Source organism: Lissotriton helveticus, chromosome 7 (assembly GCF_964261635.1).
Source record: "Lissotriton helveticus chromosome 7, aLisHel1.1, whole genome shotgun sequence".
Classification (NCBI taxonomy): Eukaryota; Metazoa; Chordata; class Amphibia; order Caudata; family Salamandridae; genus Lissotriton; species Lissotriton helveticus.
In genome coordinates this window covers 1,157,676,678-1,157,697,746 of record NC_136068.1, presented here as the reverse complement: position 1 = coordinate 1,157,697,746, position 21,069 = coordinate 1,157,676,678, and the positions used below count along the sequence as shown (strand labels likewise).

The 21,069-nt window shown below is 42.8% G+C and overlaps 1 protein-coding gene across 1 annotated transcript in view; it reads right to left on the bottom strand.

Moving 5' to 3' along the window:
- Positions 1-3,696: 3,696 nt before the first annotated feature.
- Positions 3,697-21,069, bottom strand: part of LOC144770060 (actin-related protein 2/3 complex subunit 1A-B-like) — a 159,178-nt gene continuing 141,805 nt past the window's right edge. Inside the window, exons 9-10 of the mRNA XM_078654291.1 lie at positions 20,959-21,049; positions 3,697-8,350 (exon numbers count right to left, since the gene is read on the bottom strand). Coding sequence (XP_078510417.1) covers positions 8,345-8,350; positions 20,959-21,049 — 97 coding nt within the window. The 3' untranslated portion in view covers positions 3,697-8,344. The remainder of the gene's footprint in view (positions 8,351-20,958; positions 21,050-21,069) is intronic.

Sequence of the window (21,069 nt, the reverse complement as noted above, 5' to 3'; positions counted from 1 at the left end):
CAAACATATAATACATCTATTTCGAGAAATGATCTACAGCTAATATTAAGTATTTTATCCCCTGTGGTAAAACTGTATATGGCCTAGAGAAATCCAAACCCCTTTTCTCCCATGCCACACTCAGAAATTGAGTTGGGTGAAATGGCGTCTGTACTGTCCTCCAGTGTTTATCTGACATTAAACATTCCGTACACTTATCAATCAACATTCTAATTTGACTATTGGTGGCGGGCCTCCAATAGGGCTGCGTCACCTTCAAACTAGTCTTTGCAGCCCCAGGTGGCCCTTGATGTGCTTCCCTTATGATTGCCTCATGTAAAGCAGAAGAAGGAATGAAGCTATCTCCCACCGTTACCAAATCATTCCTCAACTATCTGTGTCAACGTTTTCAAATCCCTGCTTAAACATCTCGACTCTGGCCATTTATGGGTAGTGCACTCAATTGCTTTCATCAGTGTAGGATAGTTTCTGTCAGCCTCCCTCCAATCACTTTCCTATATAACAGACACGCATTCCGCTACTATCCACGATCACCACACATTCCACGTCATCCTCTAGAGAATCTTCTTCATCCTTCTCCATCAGTATTCTGGACAAACAATCCACTCGGAAATTCTTTCCTCTACAATGTGCTTGTTTTCGAAATTATATTCTTGTAACTTAGACACTAGTCTGGTGAGCCTGGCTGACATGTTATTGCTCTTCACTCTACTAAAAATATAAACTAGTGGCTTGTGGTCAGTATATTTCTCGTACCTGCGACCCCAAATATACATTTTAAACTTCTGCACTACCCTGACACAAGCAAATGCCTCCTGCTCTATTGTACTATAGTGGCATTCAAACTGCTTCAGTGACCTTGACGCAAACACCATGGTCTGTTCTCGACCTTCCACCCTCTGACTGTGCACTACCCCCAATCCTTGCACAATGGCATCCACAGATATAGTTGACGTGCAGTAGAGCTTGAGCTGATATGATTAACTCCTTCACCTTCTCAAACACAATCTCTAGCTCCTCAGACCACATAAACTTTTTACCTTTCCTTAGTAATGCACGCAGTGGCTCCATCGTTTGTGCATAATTGGCCACAAATCTGGCATAGTACTCTGCCAACCCCAGAAATGAGCGGAGAGTATCCCTATCCTTGAGTGCCTTAGCATCATTGATTACTCTAATCACTGAGAACTTCAGCTTTATACCAGCCTCCAATACAGTGTGCCCCAAATATTCCAACTCTCTCACATCAAACTTATATTTATCAGCCCTTACAATCATTTCTCATTCTTTTAAAATGGATAGCACATCCCTTAAAGTCATGTTATGCTCTGTGCATAAATTAAAATATCATCCAAATATTCTTCTACCCCTTTGGTGCCTTGAAATAATGTGTACATAAGTTTCTGACACACGCTGGCCGCTGACGCGAGACAAAACGGTAGTCTCAGAAACTTAGAAGCACCAAAACAGGTTATAAAAGTCATAAACTCAAGTCGATCAGAGAAAACGACTAATCTCACCCAAGGTTCGCCAATAGCTCTTGAATTCTAGGCAGTGGGTGGCAGTCCAAGACAATATTCCTGTTTAGGCTTCTTAAATCAGCACAAAGCCTGATCTCTCCTGACTTTTTCTGTGCCACGACTATGGGTGCCATCCACTGAGACGAATCCGTGGCCTATATAATTCCCTGAGAACACAATCCTTGTAGTGTGTTCTTCAATTCTTCCCTGACACTCACAGGCACTGCACACACTTTGTGCGTTACCAGTTGACCATGAGGCAACAATCTAATACGATGTTCCACACCTTTAACTAACCCCACTTGCTCACTGAACACTACCTTGAAATCGGCTAACAATTCCTTAATAGAATCCTCTGCTCCATCCACACTGTAAACAGAAACATACCATACTCTTATTGAGTTATCATCCCCAGGAACCAGATACAGGCACATGCGCCCCAGATCTTTCCACCCAATTATATTTTTTCCTCTGAAGGCTATGTACACCTTTGTGTAAGGCTTTCTGCCAAGACATTGCACAATGGCCAAAAAATACCTAATCATTTCGATATCCTTTTGCCCCAATGGTTTGGGGTTCACATCCCCTTGACACAAAGTAAAGTCCTTTCCCCAATTTTCGTGTAAGGTAGTATCCCTGAGAATCGTTATTGGTGATACTGCATCCGCCATGACCTGTAACACAGTGTTATCAATAGCAGCAGAACATAATGGACCTTTAACCTCTATAGACCCAACGTCACAATCCAGTGTTAAAACCACGTTGTTGAGTGAATCTGAACATATGTCAACATCTACATCCACATGCCTACTCTTACAGTTTTCTTATTACTCCTGCAAACCTTTTGAAAATGTCCCAATATCTTACAACCCAAACAATTTTTGTTTGTGGCCGGGCACCCTGTATAATAACTCATATGACTCTTTGACCCACATCTGTAACAAAAGCTGGATCCTTTTTTTGTGTGTAAACTTTGACAGTTTATCTTTCATGCCAACCATACATTGCCAACCATACATAGCCCTTTCTCCTGATCCATGTCATGTGAAGAAACCACACTGATACCTGAGACGGTACCCATTTGCATGGTTTTTGTCGAGATCGCTGACCTTTCAATACTAAATACCAAGTCAATGACTTCAGTTAGTGATGGATTTTTTCAGCTTAGAAATCTTTCTTTGATTTTTCATGAAACAAAATTAAATACGAACTGGTCTCTAATGTCATCATCCAACAACGGACCCAAACCTCAAGTAGTTGCCAAAACCCTTAACACTGAAATGTACTCCTCAACATTTTCATCCTCCATTTGCTTGCGTTTATAGTAGTTATGGCGTTCCAGCACAATGTTAGTAGTGTCTAAAAACTGCTTATTTAGCCTGGCATTCGCCTCCATATACACATTCCAGTGTCTATCACCAGACTGTCCCTTAGGAGGAGGTATCGGTGGAAGACTACCAAGAATGTGCTGAGCTGCTTGACCTAGACTCCCAAACAGCATGGAAAATTAGGTAATGGGGCATATTGTATGGCATATATAGCCACCAAATGGCTCTCAAACAGTTTGAACCATGCCACTCCATAGCCGGTTTACCTGGTTTATTATGGAACGGTGGTGGTTGAGTGAATTGGTGTGATGTTGCCTTAGCCGCTGTAAGTTATGGAAAAACACAGGCCCACCAAAATACCAAAGAAAAAATTAGATGCTAGGGACCTTTTTAAATGTAAGCTATTTCAAGCAATGAGATAGAAAGTACACATTGAAGTAGACCCAAATTTGTGGTATAGACAAATCAATAATGTTACTTTCTTCTAACAAGCTGACACTGTTGTCTACCTTGTTTAAACAATGTCTCCAAAGCACTCAACATTGATTAAATAATGCCTCTTGCTGTGTAGTTCCCATAAACCTATAAAGGGTCTGCGTGTTTAGACAACATAAACTGTAGGATTGGTGTCCGGCTGATTCTAGACATCCCCACCTAGTATGTTAGCCTATTGTACCAGCTAGCTCACAGTGCCACTAGAAACCCCTCTTACCAAGGAGAGAATAGTTTTTGGCAACTATCGAACACGACACCCAGATCCCTCAGGATCGTAGAAACAGTGCGATACTTTTCGCTCAGTCACTTGTGCTCACTTTGTCTTGAAAGAGATACACAGAATAAACAGTGGGTATGTTTTTCAATAAGCATTTATTGAACCAGCGTCATTCTAGTGTAAAATAGGTGTGCTGAAACAACCATTAGACAGAAACAGATATAAATGAGTAGACGCACTAATAGAGTAAAAGGATTGTAGATTTCTACCATCGTACTAAAACAACGAATGGCGGCAAGTATATAAAATACATGACAGTAATAAATGCGTACTCCAACGATGCAACCCTAACTAGATGTACCTAAGTGTCCCTAGCATGTACGTAGGTGTAAAGCCAAGAATCCCTCTAGGATAAAGTCAACCCCATTACCTGAAGTGAGAGGCTGTGGGACCCCGTCTTGGTCTCGAGATGGACACCCCACAAGTGATGTCAGACCACTACGAGCTGTTGTGTCTGCGTGCAGGAACCTCAGCGTCTCCTTTTCTCTTCTGACTACCTCAGCAGGATATGGTGTTTAAATACCCAAAGTGGTACCCTCAGGGGTTCTACCTTTCTGTGTCAAGTCGGACTTAGGATGACGGAAGGAAAAACCCTTATACATAGCTATTATGCAGGAGGTGGTAGTCTTGCTGAGTTTCCAAGAATCCTCATGCACAATGGATGAGGCCAGTTTTCAGGGAAAACACACGCAGATGCTTGAGCGGAGCCGCGCGCCGTCGCCCTTCAGTCGACTGCCAAAAGCAGTCCTCGAACAGTACTTCTCACCAAATGTGTGAGGCGGAATGTCTCCAAATCTTTTCGCCCCCTGCAGCACGATGGCACCTGTCCACTTGTGCCTCTCCATAGCTCACCAGCAATCACCACAGGAACGGGAGCCCAATTGTATGGGATCAGCTGGTGGTTGATGTTCCCAGTCGTCGCCAAATCAAGTAAGTCGAGTTCACATGGAATACGTTTTCCAAATGTAGTTTATTCTTCTTCAGAATTCACCCACGGCATGTAGCGACTCGCTAGCATGAAGGTCGCACCGCAACTGACTCTTGCTATTCAAACCTTCCTCCAGAGTTCGCCCCATGTAATCAAGTCATAACAATAGAATATACAAACATCAGGATTCCCCAAATACATTTCCCTGGTACATTCACATACTACATTGTGTGGTTTTGTGCTGTCATACTGTATTACATTTTGAGGTTTGAATATGAATGTCACCAGACATGCCAACAAAGCAAGTTGTTGCGACCTTCTCCACCAGCCTTGGATTCTGATTGACTCAAGAACATGATGGCATTATGTTGCACATCTGCTGGATCGAGAAGTTCATGACTTTTTGGAAGTTAAACCACATTTACACATTTTGTTTATTGTCTTCAGTGACAGTGTGTTGTTTCAGAGCTCAATTGCAAATATACATCCAGACGATATTTCTAGTGTTGCCCTTTTTTGAAACACATAACAACAGCCCAACAGCGATAGACTGTTAATTGTGAATGTTTACAATTCTGTCTCGAATAGAGGTGCTTATGATGTCATTGTGGATCTTAAAAAGATTTTTGAGGATTCTTTTTTTGGATTGTCCAAATTTACGATGGTTTTGTTAGTGGGAGATTTTAATGTGCATCCTTCTATGTCTTGTAACACCATCGGTGTGTTTGTAACTCATTTTTTTCCTCAGATCATGTTAATCTCGAACACACACGATGCGGTGAAGTGTTAAATTATTTGATTTCTGATTACAATTTAGTCAACCTGTTGACTAGGGAGAGATATAGCTCCGCCAACCCGGTACCCAGAATCCTGGGTAGGGACTATAGATCAACAATAGATTATATCTTTCCCTCAGCCTGCCTTTTTTCCTTCCTTATACTCTTCCAGGTGGTATGGAATGTTTGGAGTGATCATAACCCTCTCTCAGACACTTTCTACTGGGAAGAATTATGAGCGCTTAGGCCATGCACATATAATTAGCCGTTAGTAACTATAGACCAGGGATTTAGGATTAGGTGGTCAAAGGTTGTACTCTGACTTTTTATTGAGTTTGGTTATTTTAAGTCATTCTGACTTTTTAATTAGTCGTAATGAGGATGCCCCTGATACTTGCATCTTGGAATTTTTTTCCAATATCTGCGGTGCATCTAAGCTGGCCTTCTCCAGGATTGGTAGGCTTTATCCCCTCCCTGTCATAAATGCTTTGATATGAGATGCTCGAGGGCTCAAAAAAATATGTTGGCTGCATTACAAAAAAAGCAGCTGATTCAAGAAGAGGTAAGGAAGACCAAAGCCTCCTACAATTTCGCCTGTAAGGAGCGAAAAAATTAACTTAAGAGTGAGGCCTGGGAAAACGTACTTGCTGCTTGTACCTTGAAGTACAGTGCAGAGAACCTGTCTAATATGGCATTGGCACCACAGAACATGCCTGGACTAGGCATTTCGAGGCCATCTATAACATTGATGGGCAAACTACCCTCTTCCCTAGTACTCAGGAAAGGATAGGCACATCTTTTACTGAGAAGAGGTGAAATCTGCAAATTTAGCCCTTTCCTCAGGGAAAGCCCCAGACCGTATTGGGGTACCCAGGTATTTATACAATTCATGTATTGAGCTTTAGGCCACTATAATGAATTCACATTTAAATGCTGCTGTGCATGGCCCTATCCCACCGTCCTGGCAAAAATGAGTGATAGTGGCAATTTTTGAAAAAGGGAATAGAGCTGGCCCAGCCTGTGATAGACCAATTTACCTGGTGGACGCTGTGGTGAAAACTTTGTTGGATCGCTCAATGGCTTGGTGTATCGAGCCTAATGTCCTGTCGGACCTACAGTATGGGTTCAGACCAGGTCGTGGAACCAAAGAATAGAACCTGAACCTATATCTGCTCACCAGCAAGTACACTAGAGCAAAGAAGGGAGCCATCCATCTGGCCTTTATGGACCTCTGCACAGCGTTTGATACAGTTAACAGAAATAAGCTCTGGGCCGTGCTAGAGTCCATTGGATTTCGAGCCTGCACTCATCACTCTTTGCGTAACTTGCAAGCGGGACTAACAGCTACCATAAGATTTGGTCCTAATGGGAAACACACGCAATTTACGGTAAAGGGAGTGGGTCAATCAGGGCTGTATCTTGGTGTCCTTTATTTTTATTCCATACATCAATCGTTTGGAATCCTTTTTAACTGAGGAGTGCCAGATGTCCCCAGGGATCGGTACAGTCCAGGGCCTGTCCTGCTATATACTGATGCCACAGTCATGACTGCATGCACTGCAAAAGGTCTGCAGCAACTTTGAGACCTTTTTTATTAACTTCATGGACTGTTTGGACGTTAATACCAATTTTGCTAAATCCTACACTATAGTGGTTGGACCCAAGAAGTTTAAACTCCAAGAACTTTATGGCTATAGTCATCATATCAGCAGGGCTGAAAATGTTCATTGCCTAGGCATTTTGCTGGATTCCAATTTTAATTGGCAATCACTGATTAAAAATTATTTAACATCTTCTAATTGGGTCACTCATAGCGTCAGCGATTTCTCAAAGCGTCTTGGGCATACTCACATTAAGATGATCATTGATATCTTTAATGCATCCCTACAGTAAGTTTTGGGTGTGAGATTTGAGGGTACACACTCCTCTCTTTTATTCAGAGTGCACAAAAGAAGTTCCTAAGAAACCTTCTAAAGGTCTCACAATGTACTCCCTTTGAAAATGTCCATGAAAAAGTAGGCCTAAGACATATCTCAGATTGTATTTGCCTCTGCCCCCTGCTCCTGTGGCTTTTGGTCTGGCTGAAGGAAGAGCTCAAATTCAATATTAAGATTCTGTGGGACTTTCTGGGCCTGGACCTAATGTCCCATATCCCCTGGCTGCAATACATAATGAGTAATATGAGAGATCTTGGTAGATCTGATCTTTTCTTTGACCCGGATTGTGCTATTTCATGCAGACATTGAATGGGTCATAGAGGCCTTTACTGTTAAGGTGAGTGCAGAGAGGGAGGCTCTTGCATTGACTTACCGTTTGATGACCCATTTTTATTTAGTCAAATCGTTGAGCAGCTTGGAGCCTTATCTGACCCTTGATATGACTTCTCATCATGGAAAAGTGTTGACCCTATTAAGACTGATTATGATTCCCCAGTTTATGTTTTCTGATGGGGGTTGGCTCAAAGCCACTGAGTTACCTGTGTGTACGAGTGATAATGCTTCTACCCCTGTTACACTGCATATTGTTCTTTTGTGCTCTAGGTTCAATTCATTGCGCTACAAATACATCCGGCCTCTCTTGTTACCACTGAATTTTAGACAAGCGCATCCAGCATTATTGTTTTTACAACTTTCTACTCCTAGTGTATGTTTTTCTTTATCATGGACTTTTGATCGAAATGCTGAGATGTTATAACCTTTTATTCATTGTATTACTATGTTGAACTTTTCATGTGATTATATGGGATGTAGTTATGAATTTGCACTTTTATGATTTGCTTTTGTCAAATCGAATAAAGTTTATTGACTGACTGACATAACCCCAGACACACAGAAATACCTGGCTGTATGCAAAACACGTTCGTGAAACAATAAAAAAAGATCATTGAGTAAATGTATGCACATTTATATGTATTTTTCATATTTTAGGGCACTTTACAAGACTTTTGACATCACATAGGAATTCCGGCTGTATAAGAGGTTTGCTTCCAAGAACTTCTGACATCTTCCCAGACTTAATTTTCATGGCTGCAAAATAAGCAATCATATGAAAAATGGTATGAGTTGGTAACTTTTTATTGCATATATAATAAAACCGATTACAAATGAATCAATAAAAAACGTTAGTTAATCAGAAAATCCACTGCAGTTGTTCAGAACAGTACAATGACATTGTTAAAAAAAACAACTTAAACTTAAATGGTAAAATAGAGCAGTCAAAGTATTATTACCCACTAACAATGACAATAATAATCAGTTATTATTAAGGAGACAGCATTGTTGCAGTGCTCCACTACAATTTAGTGATTACGATATTTGCAACAAATAGCTCCTCAAGGACCTCTCCCCTTCACTTCTGCTGTAGATCCTTCCAAATGTAAAAAGCCTGAGGAAAGTTAGAGTTTAACTTGACTTCTAAAGCCCTCCAGTACTAGTCAGAGCTCCTCCATCAAATTGCCCCCCAAAGATTTTACCTACTGCTTGCATTAAAGATCTGTCTCAAACTTGACAAAATGTAGAATATGTTATCTCCACTTCTCAACTACCATTTCTTCGATAACACACTTCATATGAGAAATAATGTCTGGGGAGTTGCCACACAGGCAGCAGCAGTTGCAGCAAGTTGCCCTATCCCAGCATATAAAACATTGGCAGAAATAAATGCTGAACTGCATCAGTAAAACAAAGCGTGCAAGGATGTGCTTGCACATATGCATTATAATGCTACGGTGGCCCAGTGTGATGATGTAAAAGCACACATGCATCATCTAATGTATGAGGCATGATGCAGCTGTCATTTTTGTTTTACATTTACCATTACAGAATGGTAGACACCTGTTTTGGAGCAAATGGCAGTCACAGGGCCCTCCCAAAAAATAAAAGTGGCAAGAGGGGGGAGCAACAAAGAGGGTGTGGTGGATTTAAGGAAATAAGCTGCACACAAGGGAGAGAGCTAGACAACACATGCACTACCAGGCAGTGATGGAAGAAAAGGAAAAACGTGCTTCCCTGAATGCAAGCAGTGGAATTACTCAAGCCATCCAATGAGAATACAGTAAAGATGAAACACTCCAGAAGTGAAACAAAGAAAGATGAGGGAAGAAGGCCATCAAAAAAGAAGACTGGAAATGAGATCGAAAAGAATACCATCCAATCAACAGCAAGGGGCTGAACATATATGTACACATTGTGCTGTATTACAGACAATATGTACTCAATTATTTTCAATCATGAAAAACTCATTCCCTCTCTCTCTCTCTTTAGGTGCCTGTGCAGTCACAGGAAGTCATTTGTCCAAAGCTCGATATCTGGCAAATATCCGCCGATACTGAAGTTCGGGTTTGCTCATCTTTTGTGAGACTTGTAAAGGAAGATGCCATAACCTGGTAACAGCCAATGGAGATCTCATCACTGGGTAAATTCCTCTTTCAGATATCTTGGAGAGAGGTTCATCTAGATCTAACAACGAACCACAGAGAAGAGGCTCCCATCGGTGCTAGAGAAGCAGGATTGCGATGGTCTGAACTCCATACGACTACCCCAGGTGACAGAGGTAAGTGAGAAGCCTCTCCAGGGGGACCAGGGTGGAGCGCCTTCCAGCACTGGACATGGTGAATTGGTCAAACAGGGTAAGCACATTGAACCAAAATTAGGAAAAGTCTAACTGCAGTCACAGTATTTTGCTTCATTGAGTGTCTAATAATATTTTGTGTTGGTAAAAAGTTTGTTTCAAAGGTGAAAACAAGTGTCCTCTGAGTAGGAGACAATGGGAAAATAAGCTGGTTGGGTAGGAAGAACGGGGTGGAGTCCAGAGAACTGAAAGTGTGTGAGTGAATCCCTGGTTTAGAGTAAACAGGCTCTAGAAGTGTGGCAATCGGGAGGGTAGACAGGAGCACCAGGACATGAAAAACAGATCCGTAAAGAATAAAAGTGTGAGAGAAAGAAGCCCTTTGATCCAGCTGCCCCCAGCACATTTATGATGCCCTCTGGGTGTCTAACTGAAGGAAAAGCTAAATGCAGGAGGATCTTTGGATGCAAGAGTACGATATGTTCTACCTTGCATGAGATCAATTAGAAAACCTCCTGTGATTCTGGGCAAATCACTTAATCTCCCCGTGCCTAAAATTAATGTGTGTCCGTCCTCAAGTAACGTAACTGGTGCTATGTAAAGCGCTCTGATACCTGATTCGGTTCGGGTCTAGTTCGCGCTATATAAAACTCTGCACAAAAAAAAAAAAAAACTGGGGCAACCATATACTGCTTTCTATTTCCTTTCCACCCTACCTCCACAAGATGAGCTGTGTGCACTAGGCCGGTAGAACCTTTTCCTTGTTACTCCAGAGAACAGTGAGGGGGTCTGAATTGTCCCTCCCAAACGGACTCCTGCCCACTCTATCTGGCTCCAGTATGGTAAAGGCATGTGCAAATATCTAAAAGAGTGGGTAGGACTCACTAACGAGGATGGGAAGAAGTTTTTTCCTGAAAATGGTACATTTGATATGGAAGGATTAGGGAATTTGCAAATGAAACCAGAGCATCCTAAGAACACGATACATGATAGCCTATTTTCTCACAGTGTCATAAAGAGGCACATAAGCCTAAACATGAATACCAAATCCATGGTATGAAAAATACCCAGCAGAAGTTTGAGTACTAAATCAGTCACATTAGGGACAGACTTGGGGATTGTACTCTGACTGCTCCTCCTCCCTCCCTAACTGAGATCACTGAACTGCGGGGTGCAGCCGCAGTTGTACCTGGAAACGCAGCAGGGCCTGCGCGTCTGCAGGCAACCATCGTACATGGAGGTAACGCACAAGTGAGTGCTGCCATGTGACTGATTGTAAAAGAGCGTGGTAAAGGGATGCAAGGGACCAAACAAGAAGCCAATTCCACTACTGTGTTTTGTGAGAGGGTTCTATTCCCACAGGATGCAGAGACAACTAAGAACGAGCCTTAATATCACCAGAGCAAGCTTAAGATTGACAGAAGATTGAGCAGCTAGGAGGTGTTTTACTTCTCTCCATTCTAGCAATGCTGATGATGAGATTCCCTCTCCACCAACACCAGGCACCCTCTATCCTTTGAGGTACTGCCCTGCAGCCAAGGGTAAAATGATGGGCCATGTTCCTCGGACCCCCACTAGTTTAGCACTAGTAATTAATTTAGGCAGAGTTCAGGACGTGTTTGAAATGTACTCGGGCATAGCCCGTCCAACAGAAATGGCTCAGGAGGCTGTAGGTGCTGCTTTTGTACAGGGATTGCTACCAAACGTAAGATGCTCGTTAATGACCATATTCATAGGGTGGCAGACTAAGAAGTTTACTGAATTAATAACAGATGATAACCACTGTGTGGCTTCAGAAGAAATAGAATGTTGCTCAAACTCGAGAGCATGCAGCAAACTGTGAACGGGAGTGGCAGTGTCACTTCTCAAAGAGGAGAGTAGAGAAGGGAGGGAAGGGGGGACAAGGTGGTGGGAGATCAGGTGAGGAAACAGAAGGGACAGAGGAGAAGCACTGGAAAATGGGGGATCTTGTTTTGGCTGAGGTCAGCAAGGACATTCGAAGCAAGATTTCCCCTACAAAGTTGCTAATGCGCATGGTCATAATGACCAAACTAAGTTTCACCAGATGACACAGAACTCCTATCTTGAATTTTTGGACAGAAAGACAGGCTTAGACTTTGCAATGAATACACTAGTTCCTGTAGACCAGAAGGGTCCCTAAGTAGATTGCCTTACTAATGGTAAACATACCATGTGCCTCATTAACACTGGTATCTCTGCTTCAAACACGTGTAAATTTACCTCATTACCTCTCTCAGGAATGTTTATTGATGCAGAAGGCATTTCTAACCAACGAACCCCTCACCATATTTCTAACTCACTTCCATCTCCCTTGTACCTTTTTGCTCAGTCCAACTTCTCTTGCACATTTGGTAGGTAAGGACAGTAGGTGGAAGCTTAATTGCACTGTGGTTTGTACCCCAGATGGTGTTGGCTTAAACATAACCCAACAGTACGAGAATGAGGTACTCTCTCTCCTATGTAAAAATACTGATTGCTGACCAAGTCAAGATAAGACTATGTCTCCAGATTTAACTGGTTTGCTTCGTCAGGTGCTATCCACATTGTGGTCCACAGTGGCCAATGACGTGGGATTCATATTACGAATAGAACTCGTAAAAATCAAGGTCGACCCCAGTACCCACTGACACCTAAGGTGGAGGAAGGGATCCGTCCTGTAATAGTGGACTTGATTAAGCAGAGGGTTTTTAGAAAAAATTGAAAGCCAATGCCTTATGATACCTTCATAAGAAGCCTGACAAAATGAAACCAGGCAAGGACACAGTTTCTATAAGTCGCATGCCACTTGAAGTAGGGAACAGTGGACCAGAGCCAAAAAGCCTTGGGCAACAATGTAAAAAGAAATAAGAATTTGAAGTGGTAGATCAAGAAGGGAACAGATGCATCCATAGATGGGAATTCAAAGAGGCACCTTCCTACCCCCTAAGGAGACCACTGCTCCCCACTACACCAGAGCTGAGAGTTCAAAGTGCCCCTCAGTGGTAGTGAGGCAGATAACAGTGATATCAAGGAAGTTAAAAAGAGACACGGACAATGCTCACTATATTGACTGTCTACTTGGTCATGATTTAACTATTTCAGGCAACCTATTTCCCCAGCAGCAATTTCATATATTGGTGTTTAGATTTGAGATGCTGAGACTCATGTGGCTCAATCTGAACACAGGGTGTTGGTCTTCAGGAGTAACAATGGCAGGCAGTGTTCAGGAATCAACTAATATATGAGCAGGGGATAGGGTAAACAGTGGGGCCCAGTGAATGTTGCCTGATTCATGTGCAAGATGGGTAGCCAGGAAGTCAGGAAAGTGACTAGGTAATGACTAATTATCTAACAGGTGAGTAGTCAGAGAGCAGAGCAAGATTTACAGACCCACTGCAGCAGATGTCTTAACTGTTTCCCTTTAGAGGTAGTTTGAGAATATTTTGGATTTCAGGAATTCAAGAATATTTGATTTGCCACCAGTTGCAAAATATGATGATCCATTTGGTAACCGAACAGTGGTTGAGCAGCCCTGGATCCTTGTCCTGGGTCCAGTGCTTTAAATAGGCCGGTACTCACAGGTACTGAGTACCGGCACTTCTTAATTTTATCACTCCGAGTACCGGCACTTCTCGACTCCCTAGGAGAGTACCGGTACTCATAAACGGCAGGCACATTGGCTGCTAGTGCTGGTGACCTGTCTCAGACAGCCAAGGCACTTCTGTAGCAGTGACTGGTGAGCTGAGCCCTAGCTGAACTATTCAGCGTGGGCTCATTTGCATAACGTCCGGTGTTCACCATCCTGCTGTGTTGCAAACACAGGAATCCAGGTAGCCCCGTGATGCTGCAATTAAGAAAGCCAAGGAAGGTAACAAGGTTAAAATAGATTTAATCTTACCTGATTATTTTGCCTGAGTGTCTGCTTAGGTTTGTCTATGTGCCTGTGGGTGTTTTTATGTGAGGAAAAAAGTGAGAGAAGGGTGGGGGGGCTGGGGATCGAGACACTCTTGGGAGGTATATTAGGGAAATGTGTGGAACGCTTTTTGTGCACGTCTGCTTGTTTCTTTCTCTGTGTGTGTATGCTCGAGAATATATACTGTTGTGCCAAGCAACAGCATATAACAGTATGGAAACTGTAAATATCATAAAACAAAGAAATGTTAAAACATCACCGCGTTTAGCTTTCCTTTTGTGTAACGAGTTAACCCGATTTGTTTATAGAAACGCATTTCTCATCAGTTTTGGTATGTGCTGCCACTAGTACTGAAGTTAATGAGTATAAGCATGTCTTGCTCTTAGCCCCGCCCCTAGCCCCGCCCATTCGCCGCATTTAAATGAGTACCTGTACTAGTTCATTCCCATTTAAAGCACTGCCTGGGTCCTTGTCTGAAAAGGAGAGACCCAGTGGTTATACTGCAAACCAAGAGAGACTGCCATACAAGTATAAAGACAAAGCAGACTGTTGAGCTGGATGGGGGAAATTTGAAATTAGGGTCAGGGAGATCCTTGCTGATGTTTTGCAGTAGGATGGAAGAGCTCTGGGTTTTCTCTCTGATAGATGTAGATTGTTACTAGCTGCATGAAGGTTTATAACATGAGAGGCTACAGGAGTGATTTCATTTCACCAGCTTCTATTCTCTCCTGAACCCCAACAGGTCAGCTTCAAACCTGTGACAGAGAGGACAGGAGATTGATGAAATACTTCTAAGGATGCACAGATGAGGTACAATTAAAAAAGGGCCTGGGAAGGAGTTGGACGGCAATACTCCACCCGAATTACCACTGCAACAAGGATCGAAAGGCCATGATAATTCTGCTGGAGGGTTCTCCACCAATGGATCCTCCAATTGAGGATTAACCGAGTCCTCCACAAATCAGAGGATTGTCCCTTGCCTCTAGAGGAGACTGGCTCACTCAGTGTTTCAGGATACCGTCGCAAGACATTGGTCTTCCATGAGATTGTTGAGGTCATAGCTGAGCAGCAGTCACATGTCCCTTTGCCATGTTCCAAAGACTGGAGGAAAAACAAGAGGGAGAGTGTTCGGCTATGGCACATTCATCACTCGATGGCTAAAGGATTATCATCGTTCCTTAATCATCATTGAGCAATATCATTGGCGGCTCGTTTCTCATGCTCCATTTTATGTTCCATGTTGCTCGCCAAATAAACAATTACAAATATAATTAATGTGGAGTCCGCCTTTGCTTTTGTCTGAGTCGTGAATTGCGTAAGACAAAAAAAAGTAACTTTCTGCCAGAAAACATTGCAAGCATAGATCTCCGCTGTCGCTGAAATCCAGCAGTGTATGTTCAACGGGTGCACGTCATCCTAGGATAACTACAGCAGTTTTCAGAGCTCTTCTGCCGCTCAATGAAGTTGCGCTTCAATCCCTCCCCGAGTCTGCAGATAAAATGCTCACACTGTCCATCAGAGCGTAAGCTTCTTTTCATAAAAGGCTTTGCGTGTTCACGGGATGCTGTCCAGCCTCTAACATCATCAAAAAGGACTTGTATTGTCATAATCCGTGGCCAAATCTCTGGTAGATTATAGCATCGCAGGGCTCTCGGGAGAGGCAGACCTGGGAAATAGCCAGCGTGGAGGTCCGAGAGGCAGGTGGTCCGGGCCGGCAAGGGTGGGGGCCAGGCAGAGTTTGTCGCAAGTCAGGCAAAGTATGCAGAAAGCTGACTCTGAACGGCCAGTCCTGCGTTCCAGTGCCAGTGACTGGCAGGAAATAAGGAAGTTTCCCAAATCCAACTCTGATTCACAAAGTGTTGCTTGTCGAAGTTAGTAGTCCGACTTCCAATCAAGATTCCCCCCAAATTATGCTATCCTACGCAAATGTTCTTTCTATGCTTCTGTTCTCTTGACAGCCAAAATAGGTCCAATTTCACGGCAGTATTCCTTCATGGGCAAAATAGTGTTATTTACATTAAGCTGTGGCGAAAACGGAAATTATAAAAGCCATAGATATGCCCGATTGTGGCACCTTTCCAAAAATTCATGTAGCTGCATTTTTATCCTGCGTAGCCTTCCTACCTTCTTCCTCCCTCGGGAACTAGGGAACTTCCAGGCCTGTGGTGATCTCAAATAACTTTTAAATGTTTTAGACATTTTAAAGTACTTTTGTAAAAGTTCGACTTCTTCAACACCTTTTTTGCTGATGGCAGACTAGTCTGACAGTCAGGTTTGCAAGTGACCATTAGTTTGAACTAAAATACACTTGGGCGAAGGACCTTTGACGCATCTTAAATAACGTATAACACACACACATCGATATTAAGCACAGAACTACAAAAACAGTGTTAAAAGGCATGTAAGTGGGTTTCAGCACATATGGGAAGTAATTACAATTGGGTACGTGAATTTTAAAACTTGGAATAATTTCAAGTGAAAGCAAACATGCCCTGAAAAAAGAAGGGGAGCTGGGTTCTATCTTTGTTTCTGAGGTTTGAACATCAACAAATAGGGCTCCCTGTAATGATATAAAAATACAATATTTAGTATAACTCGGCAAACGCCCATTCAGGATTAGGGGAGAAAAAAAGTTAGGGATGCAGTTGGAGGTAGAGATAGCGTTAGGCTGTGCAAGAGTTTTAACCACCAGGGTCCGTATTACAGAGAGTGAAAGGGCATTTGTGTCTGCTTCTTGCGTCCCTGGGGCTCTTTGGCATTATAAAAGGGAGGGGCTGCAAATGCATCTATGCTAATAGGGATAATAGGGATTTTGCAAGTGCACATTTTGCGACTGTGTGATCACAATGGGGCATTCGCTCATTTGCATGGGGCCGCTGCCACGTCATATTAGACTTGGACGACGCAGAGTCAAAGAAGATGCTGAGAAGTGCATTGACTGTGCATCACAAAAAGAGGGAATGTGGAGTCAGTGCGCCAGACCAAAGCAGAGCACCCTGCAACGCCAGCACAGGGGGTGTCCAAGGACACCCTAGAGGGCAACCACCTCAAACAACTTTTCAAAAGAAAGCTTGATTGGCAGATTTGAAAGATTATCCAGTCTCAAACCCTAGGGAACTGGCATACCTGACCTGTCCTTGAAATAAAAGCAGCAGTACCCAAAGATCTCACCCAAAACATAGATACCCACAGAGATCGAAACACGCTGGCACACCTTAAGCAGTGGTAAATGCAGTGCTTAATTTGTAAACAAATAAGTGCCTGGCTCTTCCAAGAGGCCTCTGCAGCTTGCACCGGACATTGCTCCAGTCAGCTCTGCCCATGACAGTGCCAAAACAACCGTTAACCTTCACACTTCTAAAGTGTGACTATTCAGACTATTCCAGGCCCTCAACGTTATAAAAATAGCTTGAGCGCTGGTAATAGTAATTTTTAATTTATCTTAAAATTAATAAAGCATCTGTTGTTGTGCTCATCTCTAAATTAGAGAGTCAGGGCCACCATGGTGCAGACTTTCATAAGTACCGGTGTTGACAATTAAGTGCCAGTGCTGAGCACCGGAAACAACCAACTCAAATTAAGCACTGACTACATGCATTGTAACCAAGAAACTGAAGCCCCATAATATACCTGAGGACACCGGAGAGCACCTAGGCAGGGGACCTCCCCTAAAAAAGGACTTTCTTCCCCAAGACAAAGACTTTGCTAGAACAATTGTGGGAATTAGTCAGGAATTGAGAATGGAAGATATGTGTCCAATGTCTAAAAATGTAAACTTTAATTTCACTTAACATGTGCAATCATTTTTGTGTATGCACCCTGCACTGTCATTTAATGTGATGTGTTGTTTTCTTGTTTAATTATGAATGTCAAATGCTAATTATTGTGCTGAATACCATGTATAAATCTTGCCACTGTCTAATTGACATTATTTCAATGTGGGAACCTGGTTTGTCACTCGAATTTCCGAATTAATCTTCAAAAATACTAATAGTAACATGTTGAAAAAAGTCCGGATGTTGCGTATATTTAAAAGAAACTATAACAATCCATGGTTAATGAGGGAAACCTTGTTCCCTTGTTGATGTTTAAACCTTTAGAACTGTTCCCCGTGATGACAGACCCCCAAAGTGGTTTGAGGAGCATCTCTTTACCTGATCTAGAAGGACAGGACCTCGATTTCGGTGGAAGAGTCGTCGAGAAGATGGAAAGTGTATGATGCTGTTCATGTCAACTGACAAGGCCTAGACATCTCTAAGGCATGTTTTCAATCTAAAGGTTTCAATGGGCCTGGTAAATGTGGGGACTGCTGTACTGGGCACTTCTACAAAGAGCAGTCACATGTCCCAGTTTTGAGGTCAAATTCAAAGCTGTCTTATTCAGACTGAGGTGTCCCAGGCATAGAAACAGTAGTAAAAGAGACAAAGACAAAGCAACTGGAAACTGAGGTGAGTATCTCCGTCCATTTCCCACTTTGAGTGGCACAATAAACATCACACCTCTTAAATTACTAGTGCGTACTAATAATAATATTAGATCTATGGGTGCTACAGAACTCGTCAGTGTCTTTCAGATTTGTGAAAGCATCTCTAAATACACAAGAGAGACTCCTCCCTTTTTTATCAAGAGAACAATAGAGTTTCAGTCCAGAGATTCAAGATCTGTGCCTTCTGCAGCCGATATAAAGGGTGAAGTTGGACTTTTTGAGATCTTTAAGAAATATTTTTCTAGCTCAGAATAAAACCAACAAACTTTGTCCGGGCATACACCTAGGGCACTTTACTATCACTCTTTTAAGATAACAGTTGTTCATTTGTGAAATACTTGAGCAGGTAGACTGTATGGTTAATCTAGGAGAGAACACACCCAACTCCCTGTTCCTATTTGTTCTCCACACAGTAATCTTTCAACTTCAGTGTGAAGAGTTGGTGGGGAAGTTTAAAAGCCTTTCCTTTGACATTTCTTCTACTCCCTATTGATTTAAAATACACCTCGAGCCTCTTTTCCCATGCCCCAAAAAGTTAGGAGTATGTTGATCTGGGGTAGTGACAAACTCTCCATAGTCAGGATCCCAAATCTACTTTTGTTGTCTTTTGCCATTTCTGAGAAGCTTGAATTTGCCAGTAGCGATTCAATATCTGCAATGATTTCTTGGCAGCAAATGGAATAGTTTTCGGTTGATGCGTATCAGTGAAATTCCGATTCCGAGGGAGAAGGTGTTCAACTTGAAAAGGGAATTGGCTCTGGCTTTCTCATCTTCCCACATTTACAGTAAGTTAGTTGAAATGGTGGCCCTTTGGGCCTTTCCCTGTCAGGATTTCTTATTTAGTGCTTTCATGGTTTGAACATTCTTTGTCTATGAAATAAGGGAAACATCCTTTACAACGCAACTTTTACCACGCAGTGCCTTTACGATGCAACTTTTACAACGCAAACCATTACAACGCATTGCGCTGGGGGGGCGCTCTAGGATAGGGAATAGGTTTAATTTACTTTCCAACACCTTCCCTACTATCCACGGGGACTGGAGTTGGATTAGTAAATTAAACTATTCACTATCCAGCGCCCCAAAGCACTATGCGTTGTAAAGGCATGCGTTGTAAAAACAGCGTTGTAAAGGCATGCGTGGTAAAAGCATGCGTTGTCATACATCCATGAAATAACCTTTCTTATGCAGATTTGGTTGCCTTGACTCAAAATGCCCAAAGGCAGTATTGGAGATTGGCTGACAACTTGATCTCTTTGACTAGGGGACAACCAGTGCCGTTTTAATTTATTCCAGATCAAGTCTAACAGTCCAATGTTAGATGTCCAACTTGGAAGTGCAATGCAGCCATCACTTGACTGGTCTTGTGAAGAGTCACTATTTTGTTTATATTGTTTAAATCTTTTTGCACATTCCTTCACTACCTGCCACTATACAAAAGATGGAGCCCAATGTTGGTTCTTTTTCGACTGGGCACATTCTTTGTGGACCAAAACATCAGTCACCTTCTGGAAGACACAACTGAAGCCTCAGGCAGAGTTGGCTAAGTTTGGAACTTTTACTTTCAGGCATGCAATAAAGTGATAATAAGTAACATATTTGTGCTGAAATAACGAATCAGAAATATTCTTCTGAAATACAAAACCCCAAAACATTTTTCACAATGTAACTTTAATGTAACATAGTTTTCAAGATGTACAAAAAATGTACAGAGCGTCTTTGGAGAAAGATGTAGAATATAATAAGAAAGCAAATGTTTGCAAACAGTGCACAGGAAAGTCCATCCCTAGGCGCAGGAATCAAGAAATGATACTGAAGGGTTATGAAGGCTTCACAGAAGCACTAGGAAACATGTTTAAATGTAAAAGACAAGGTATGCAGGCAACAGCCTCCCAGGAAAAGCGGTGTAAACAAAAACAGAAAGATCCATAATGGACTCAGTGGCACAGTAGCACTGAGAAATAGTTGCAGCCGGCATTAATAGCAGGTGGGGGAAGGGGTGCGGGGGCCGCATGGGGAGGGGGATGGGTTAAATTTAATAATTAATTTGAAAAAACGTACCTGTCCTCGGGCTGGGACCCACATTTTCACAGCTCCTGCTCCTGCTCCAGCAGGAACAGGAAGCTGGCAGCCTCCCTCCCCTCCCCTAAGCCAATCACAATGTTGCAATGGTAGCATTATGATTGGTAGGGACGCCGCCCAGCCAGGCGCCAATGGGGAGGCCATTTTCTCCATGTAGGCTGCTAGGCTGCATTGCAGAGTGCGCATGACTGGTTTGGGCGGCCCCAGAGGGCCAACCAAATCAGTCATGCTCACTCAGGAGTGGGCACACCACTCCTTCCCTGCCCAGCCCTGCTCGTAGAACAGCCTGGCCCATCCGCCCGCAAACAAACTCTTCTGCTTTCTCGCAGTGTGAGAACAGAAACATAAAATGGTAGTTTTACCATTTTATGTTTCTGCTTTTCGCACTGCGAGGAAGCAGTGGAGCAACGCTCCTCCGCCCTAGTGGAGGAGCCGCCCCTGCTGAGAAAACAAAAGTTAAATCAGTGAACATGCAGAATGGGTCAGTGTTGCTAAGTAGTTAGAGGGACATTGACAAACTAAGTAGGACCAATATGTCCTTATCGGCTGTCACACTACCTGTTTTGATGTGGGGATGTTCAATTTACCTTGGAGTCCCAGATGACCAATGCTCCATCTATTCCCACGCTGCTGAATTTGAAAACACCAGCTTCTCCTCCCTCGAAGATGCGCAGCTGACTGTAGAAATGAAAGAATTA